This window comes from Crocuta crocuta, unplaced genomic scaffold (genome assembly GCF_008692635.1).
Source record: "Crocuta crocuta isolate KB4526 unplaced genomic scaffold, BGI_CrCroc_1.0 scaffold301, whole genome shotgun sequence".
Taxonomy (NCBI): domain Eukaryota; kingdom Metazoa; phylum Chordata; class Mammalia; order Carnivora; family Hyaenidae; genus Crocuta; species Crocuta crocuta.
In genome coordinates, this window is record NW_027527544.1 from 984,425 (window position 1) to 993,208 (window position 8,784).

The 8,784-nt window shown below is 43.0% G+C and overlaps 1 protein-coding gene across 1 annotated transcript in view; it reads left to right on the forward strand.

Annotated features, from left to right (window-relative positions):
- The window catches only part of XK (X-linked Kx blood group antigen, Kell and VPS13A binding protein), a 53,510-nt gene extending 44,732 nt beyond the window's left edge, over nucleotides 1-8,778 (forward strand). The window contains exon 3 of the mRNA XM_077765092.1: nucleotides 7,632-8,778. Within this exon, the coding sequence (XP_077621218.1) occupies nucleotides 7,632-8,458 (827 nt within the window). The 3' untranslated portion in view covers nucleotides 8,459-8,778. The remainder of the gene's footprint in view (nucleotides 1-7,631) is intronic.
- The last annotated feature ends 6 nt before the right edge of the window (nucleotides 8,779-8,784 follow it).

Below are 8,784 nucleotides of genomic sequence, written 5' to 3' on the forward strand. Positions count from 1 at the left end.
TATCTTCTTATATAATTTTGTGAACATATTAATTACAGATATATATTTTTTTAAATTTTTAACGTTCATTTATTTTGAGAGAGAGACAGAGCGTGAGCAGGGGTGGGGCAGAGAGAAAGGGAGACACAGAATCTGAATCAGGAAAGAGGCTCTGAGCTGTCAACACAGAGCCCGATGCTGGGCTCGAACCCATGAGCGAGATCATGACCTGAGCCGAAGTCAGATGCTCAACTGACTGAGCCACCCAGGCGCCCCAATTACAGATATTTTTGAAGTCAGTGTCATGATTCCAATAACTATATCTCCTCTGGATCTCTTTTCATTGTCTATTTTCATTCTTGGATTTTTATCATTTTCTTGTTTTCTTGTTGGCATGTCAAGTTATTTTTAATTAAATGTCAGTTATTTGAGATAATTTGAGGCTCTGAATGAACTCTCTTTCTCCAGGAAAATTTTACTTTTGTTTATAGCAGGTAATTGGATTAGATACAGATCAACGTGATTCAGTTACAACTTGAGTTGGCTGAATTTTGTACTTCAGTCTTTGTGAGGACTGATCTATTTCTGGTCACCTTTACTCCTCGCATCTAGTCTTTTGGGTTTCCACCAGAAAGCTTTGGGTATATACCAGGACCGTTATAGGGACAGAATGTCACTGTTTGCTCCTACACCCACCAGCCATGAGAGGCTGCTGAAGGCTGGGTTCAGATTCTGAGTCCCTTAGTACCCATTAGCATATGAGCAAATGTCTTGAGGGAAAAAGCAGCTTCAGAATTTTTTCTTGGGACTTTTCTATTCTTTGAGATCTTAACCCCGGAAATACTCACTGCTTTGGCAGATCTCAGATGCCTTTGAATGGATATTTTCCCAATTGGTCTTGGCAGAAATATTGGACCAAAACAATCTAATCTACCATTACCGGCATGAAAATCCTCATTTTGCATTTTGATGCCCCGCCTTTTTTTAAAGGGAATTTAAAAAGCATGAGATGAAAGAAATGTGCTTTTTTTTTTTTTTTTTTTTTTAATTCCTTGTNTTTGAATCTTGTTAAATGTGGGGGGATGCATATGGGACAGTGTAAAATCTGTTATGAGTTTGTTCTGCAGTTAAGAACCAAAAGCAACTAGGAAGATAGACAAATGACCAATAAGTACGTAAAAAGATGCTTGGCATCATTAGTCATCAGGCAAATGTAAATCAAAATCACAATGACCTACTACTTCACACATCCTTTGATTCTAGGATTTCTAGGATGGCTAGAATTAAAAAGTTAATAAAGATTCAAGTCAATAATAATAAATACTGGCAAGGATGTGGAGAGATTGGAAACCTCATACACTGCTGGTCGGAATGTAAAATGGTGTCATTGCTTTGGAAAACAGTGTGACAGTTCCTCAAACAATTAAATATAAAGTTAGATGACCCAGCAGTCTACTTCTGTGGACTGAAAAGAACATATTCGTACATGAATGTTCATAACAGCACTATTAACAATAACCAGAAACAGTGCAAATTTACACCAGTTGATGAATGGATAAAAAAGTAGTATATCCATACAGTGGATTATTTTTCAGCCACAAAAAGGAATGAAGGACTGATATATGCTACAATATAGATGAACTTTGAAAACATTTTGCTAAGTGAAAGAAATCAGTCATAAAAGACCTGTTACACGATTTCGTTCACATAAAAGTCCAGAATAGGGAAATCTATAGAGACAGAAAGTAGATTAGAGAGAGGTTGCTTGGGGCTGAGTAGGGGAGGGTTTTGGAGAAATGATAGGTTAAGGGTACAGGGTTTCTTTTTGAAGTGATAAAAATTACTAAAATTGACTCGTGATGGTTGCACATTATCTGTGGATCAACTTTTTAAAAACCCACTGAATTGTATGCTTCAGATTATGAGTTGTATGGTATATGAATTGTATCTCAATGAAGCCATTGAAACAAAGAAGCAACACAATATTTACCATAGCAAACTGGGAGATTACAGTGGCAGATTGGGTACAAGCTAAACTCATGGTGATAATCTCCCATTCTCAGCCTCTTCATGAAGTTTGTTAACCAGTTGTCAGGGCCGGGGGTGGAATTAAAGCAGACCATTGGGGGAAAAAATAAAGCAGACCACTGGGTTCTAGAATAAGTGGTCACAGATCACTCATGGGAGTAAGCTGTCGGATCCTACAAGAAGGCTAATCTAGGTTACTGGCCAGGAAAACTCAACACTGCCAAGATAATCCAGAATGGTCTTGCTTCTGGTTGGGCCCCACATGCTGAAGCAGTACTTGACTTCCTTAGTTATGCCTGTGGTCAGAGAATATTGTACTGTTCCTATATCTACGTGTTTTGCAGGCCTGTCATGTACCTCAAAGAGAATTTTTTTTTAGAATGTAGACTTGAAGCCCAAAAACATTTTCTCTTTTGGATCTTATGTCTCAGGAAATGTTGGAAACAGGTGCAACTTCTTGATTGAGAAAGGCACATGGAAGCAGATGTATTTGCATAGGAAGCCGGTAACCACAGAAATCACCCTCTGGTAAGGGGCTTTGAGAGTTTTCATTGCTCACTTTAGTTATCTCTGTGAGAGATTTGGAGCTTAAACTCCTTATTCAGTGGTGAAAAAAGGCTGTTCACAGATTGTGCAATTTTGAATTCACTTACTCATTCTTTATTCAACATAAATGTTATCAGTCACCTGCTTCGTGCCAGTCACTGTGCTACGTAGGTGCTGGTGATAAAAGTCTGTATGAAACAGTAGCTACACCTAGGAGATTGCACTAAACCAAAGATATCAGGTGTTGAAATAAAGGCATGAATAGGTAGCTGTGAGATCCCAATAAAGGGGCAGTTCACTGAGCTTGAAGAGTCTTAGAAGCATTTAGCACAACTGAATGAATGTAACTGAATAAAGGCTGAGGGAAAGCATCATTGCTGAGTTCACACTTTAACTGAACCTTGAAGAACAAGTAGGGTTTATCCAGGCAAAGACAAGAGGAAGACAGGTGGCAGAGAAGCAAATGAGTTAGGACTCTGTGGCAAGAACCGTATGGGACTTAACAAGTGACAGAACCAGAAATGGAAGAAGACAATTTAGAGCAGTACTTCTCAAACTGTGATAGTCATACAAATTACCTTGAAAATCTTATTAAAATACAGATTCTTANAAGTTTATTTCTTTTGAGAGAGAGCATGCAGGGAAGAGGAAGAGAGAGAGAGAGAGAAAGAGAGAGGGAGAGAGAGAATCCCAAGCAGGCCCCACATTGTCAGCACAGATCCCAGCACAGGGCTCAGTCTCAGGAACCGTGAGGTCATGACCTGAGCCAAAACCAAGAGTTGGACACTTAACCAACTGAGCCACCCAGGTGGCCCTGAGGTGGAGCACTTCTAATAAATTCCCAGTCAGTGTCTGGGCTGCTGGTCTATGAGCCATGCAGAATAGCCAGAGTTTAGAGATGTACTTGGCTGTCATGGGAGAGGAAGGTAAAAGTCCTACTTAACACGCAGATTTCTGGGTAGCATGATCTTGGGTGTTGGTCTCATGGGCCGTTAGAGGAAACATCAGAGGAGTTTTCAGGGAAATGAGGCATGTTCCGTTTGTGGTTTTGTTGTTGTTTGTGACGTTTGCTTTGTTTTGAGGCACCTATAAGGTATCTCGCAAGAGAAATCTAGTAGGCCCTTAGCTAGAAGGGGAACATAAAACCACAGTTCCTGAGTGGAAGAGAAAGATGTGCCAATGAATGAAATTGCGAGGAGGCTGCAAGAAAAGCGAGAGGATGAGTAGGAGCAAACAGCGTGGTTACTTCTACAGGAGAAGTTTCAAGGAGGTGTGAGCAGGCAACATCCAGTGTTACAGGGAGATCAGGAAGGAACAAGGCCAGAGTCCAGACTGCAAGGAGTTGAGGATTAGAGTGAGTGTTTTGATTAGAGATGACTCAAGAGGATTGCCGGAAACGTGTCAAAGAGAGTATATTGGTAGACAGAAAGAAGTGCATGGGGAAGGAGGGGTCCTTCCTCTCTCTCTCCCGCACCCTACTCTTCCTTCATTGCCCTCCCTCCCTTTCCTTCTCTTCTTCCATTATTACAGAAATTTTGCAACATACAAAAAGATTGAGAAGATACTATAATGAACCTCCCCGTATCCATCACACTGCTTCAGCGATCACGCCGGTTTTTGCAAAGGAAGGATGGTTTTTTAGATGCAGCTGACTTGGGCATATTCATACACTCAGGGAAAAGAGCCAAGATAGAGGGAGCAGCTGGAAACTTGAGAAGAGAAAGATGATAACTGATGGAGCAAGATTTTGGAGGAGGAAGCGAGTGGCGGAGTGCAGCCCACGTGGAGATCCCGGCTCCAGAGAGCAGGAAAAGCGCTTTGTGTACTGAGCTGAAAGCAAAAGAGCTAAAAATGACTGCCCTTCAGAAATCTGGGTAAAATTGCAATTTCCAGAAGCTTACTGCGCCAACTCCCTCAGTTGCCCTCCACCACTGTGCCACCATATTCCTTCAGGCTGCCTCACTTCCTTCCTCGAAGTCATTCACTAATGTTGGGGGAAATCTCTGTTCTGCCTAAACTGTTTTGCAAGTTGAGTCATTTTATTGCAGATCCAGCAGTCCACCGAGAGCAGCCATTTAGCGGCTTCCATCTCGGGAGCAGCCTCTCTAACTCTCCAGAACAACAGAGAAACCGTTCCCCTTGTCTCCCAAATAGAATTCAGTTCCCCTCCGAAGGGGAATCCCAGGGAATAAAATGTCCTAAAGCATTTAACATAGAGATTCAGTTCTTTCGTGTCAAGTCAGGAAATGAGCAAATTCGTGCCTAATAACAACTTCTGTCTCGGTGAAATAGGAAAAGAGTTCATTTGGAAGGAGATTACTTGGCAGGAATTGAGGGGGAAGAAGCTTTAGAAGTGTGCCAAGTCTATTCAGTTTTGCCTAAAGTGATGTCTTGCCCTCTGATAAAAGATGAGAACAGCAAAATGTGCCCCCCTACACACACTGATAGGAAATGAGAATAGGATTGTTAGGGGATGTTATATTTCTATGAAGTGCCACTTAAATGGGCAGACTGCCAACCGATCCCTTTTTGTTGACTTTGGGAAGAGAAGGTTGGGAAATGGCACCAGGGAACTATTTCTCCATTCAAGTCTGAGTAAGTAAGTATTTGCATGAACATCACCCTAGCCGTTCGTTAGATACCAGCTTAATTCTAGAGGTAGAAATGTGCATTCCAAGCATTCTGTCCTAGCTTCTGGTCTTCCAAGTGCATCTCTCTTCCCGGACCCCTTTTCTATCTGTGAAATTCTGCTCTGAGCACCCAGCAGTGGGAGTGATGATTGAGGTCAGTAATTTCGAGAACAGATTCTTTGCCTTCTCAGAAAGCTTCAGTGGGTGATTGCTACAGAGTGCCAATTGAGTAATGATTGGCCAGTTCTCTTCATAAAGAAATAAATAATATAATTTGGAAATAATTGACCTAACAAGACAAAAATGGGTAAATGCTAAACAAAAAAAAATTGAGTCATTACATTGTTAAAAGTAATAAATAATTTGGAGGATCAAAAATATAACAATATAAATACCGTATTTGTATGAATACACAATTTACATTTTATTTATGGTTAGCTCATCTTCTGCATATGAAGTATTTTTCTTTTTTCTTTTTTTTTTAATTTTTTAAAAATGAGAGCGAGCGTGAGCAGGGGAGAGTCAGAGAGAGAGGGAGACACAGAATCTGAAAACAGGCTCCAGGCTCTGAGCTGTCAGCACAGAGCCCGATGCAGGGCTCGAACCCACGAATTGTGAGATCATGACCTGAGCCGAAGTTGGACGTTTAACCGACTGAGCCACCCAGGCGCCACTGAAGTATTTTTCTTATAGTGGGAAAAACATAAGGACTGAAAGAAAAGGGTTCACTACCAGATCCTTAGCGTATAGAAATTTATAAAAATATAAAATACATAAAACATAAAGATACATTGTCAGTATATACTGCTTTACAATGGTCCCCTGAATTAGCCTCTCAGGAACAATAATTCATTCCAATTTCTTTCTGGTCTACTCCTGGGATAGTGTTTCTATCTTTTAAATTTGATTAGTAGGTGACAGCCTTTCCAGTGAATGATTTTGATGATTTAAATCAGTGCCAAAAGACTATGAAAAAAGTTGAGCCTCTGAGAATTCAGCTTCTGCCAGACACATAAGTACCGAGGCTTCGGAGGTTTTGTGTCCACCAAATATAGATGTTTTTTCGATCGATTCAGAACTTAAACAAGGGAAAAACCCTTCATTCCCATGCATTTTAAATTGTGTGTTTAGGTAGAGACAATTATATGGACATTGCACCTTAAGGAGCAGGCACAGAAGGTATTATTGTCTCAGTTTTATGGGTGAGAAAACAGGACCCAGAGAGATTGCTGTTTCCCTAGTGTGGCCTGACGGGGTAAGACTGAAACCAGAGCCAGACTCTTGGTTCCTAACTCCAAGCCCTGCCTCCAGTCTCTCCTTGCTGCAGTATTTGGAGGTGGTGGCCAGCCCGTTAGTAAACGATTGTATTTCAGCTTCGACCACACAGTTTGTGTTCATGGATCGGTGGCGTGCTTCTGAGACAGTAGCTCACAGCCATAGTGTCATACCCTCAAACACGGTACCATGTCCCATTGAAGTGAGCCACATCTCATCCCCCCAAACTTCTGCTTTGTATAAACTAGGTGAACCCATTAGCCATAGGTCATTTTAAGAAATAGGCAGCTAGAGCTGAGACTTCTTGAAATACTAAGGCCTTTCAGCCCAAGACAAGATTCTCAGTAATGGTGACATTCTCATTTCTTCGGCAGTCTTGCAGTTATCTTCTTAAATGTAACTGATGAGNTGCGTATAAATTTAAAAGGTCCTGCAGATAGAGAGGAACTCACTGAGCCATTTATTATTGAGTCTTTTCTGTTTGTGTACCCACTACTGGTATAAGTTGGGAGGCATCAAGGTGAAATGTCGGACATGGTCATTCTTGACTCGTCAGGAGCTTAAACTAATTGAGGAGACAAAGAACACCATGTAGGATTCTGCATATTCAGGCAGAGCAAGATGGGGTTAGAAAGGCGTTTCAGTTTGAGTTGAACTTGAAGCAGACCCCGAGACAGGGATTTGAGTGCATGTGTTTTTGGAGGAAGGTGTCAGGAGCATGGGAGAAGAGAATGAGACAAGACAAGGCAGCCAGTAAAGGGAGCGCTGTCAGATAGCTGTCACCCTGGGTGATTGGAAAGTAGCCCTGTGAGGAAACACTGGTGAACAGTATAGAACACATGCCTCAAGAGTCACGCTACCCAAGGGGTGGGGGAACTCGGGCAGTTATATTCCAGCTCTTATCGGATACGCTAGAACTGGGCATCGAGGGCCCTCTCAGGAGCAATGATTCCCGGGCCCTTAAGCCTCCCCAGCACCAGGGCAGAGCAGCCTTCCGCAGCCATGGCAAAAGCCCTTAGGCACAGTGAACAGATACTGGCAGCTGGAAGTCAGCCTGTGAACATAAAAGAGAAGGGTCCAAGGAATCTGGGTGAAGGAACTGACAAAGTGTCTGGACAGCAGGATTATTGGTGCAGGTGAGACTCGACAGTGCTCTTTCTCTCCTCTCCCCAGGTTTCTTCATGGTCCTCTCCCTGTTATCCATTGTGTATGGAGCCTTGCGCTGCAACATCCTGGCCATCAAGATCAAGTATGATGAATACGATGTCAAAGTGAAGCCTCTGGCCTACGTGTGTATCTTCCTCTGGAGGAGCTTTGAGATTGCCACTCGAGTCATTGTCCTGGTCCTCTTTACCTCTGTCCTGAAGGCCTGGGTGGTGATAGTAGTACTCGTCAACTTCTTCAGCTTCTTCTTGTACCCCTGGATCCTCTTCTGGTGCAGTGGCTCCCCGTTCCCCGAGAACATCGAGAAGGCCCTCAGTCGGGTGGGCACCACCATCGTGCTGTGCTTTCTCACCTTGCTCTATGCCGGTATCAATATGTTCTGCTGGTCAGCCGTGCAGCTGAAAATCAACAACCCGGACCTCATCAGCAAGTCGCAGAACTGGTACCGGCTACTGGTATACTACATGCTGAGATTCATTGAGAATGCCTTCCTCCTCCTCATGTGGTATCTTTACAAGACCGACATCTACATGTACGTGTGTGCACCTCTGCTGATTCTGCAGTTGCTCGTTGGGTACTGCACAGCCATCCTCTTCATGCTCATCTTCTATCAGTTCTTCCACCCTTGCAAAAAGCTCTTTTCCTCCAGTGTCTCTGAAAGCTTTCAGGAGTGGGTAAAGTGTGTTTGCTGTGACTGTAGGCAGAAGAAACCTCCTGAGTCTGTGGGAAAAACAGATCTAAGGCCAACCGAAGACAGAGATGAGACACCTTCTAGCAGTAAAATAAGTTCTGTGCCCAGCCAGATCTTGAATGCTGATGAGCTCTCCTCTGCTTAACAGGACCTGAGTCTCTTAGGGTTCAGACACACTGTTTTCTGGGTTGATCCCTGTTCTACATACAGGTGATGAGTCCGGCGCAGTGAACAAAGAAGGAAGTTAGCTCTCAACTCCTTGCGGGTTGCTCCCCTTTAGAGAGCTCTTGGGCATGTGGGAACTATGGAGAGAAGCCAGGGAAACCCCTGAGTGTTGGAGGGGCAGCCTAAGGTACCACCATTTGTAGTTGACCTTGTTCTCCCAGGCATTACTGGCCTCTTTGTTGACAAGGTCCCCATGCTCTCTGAGTTGGGCTGGTTAGATCTGTCAGGTAGAATGAGGATAGAAGC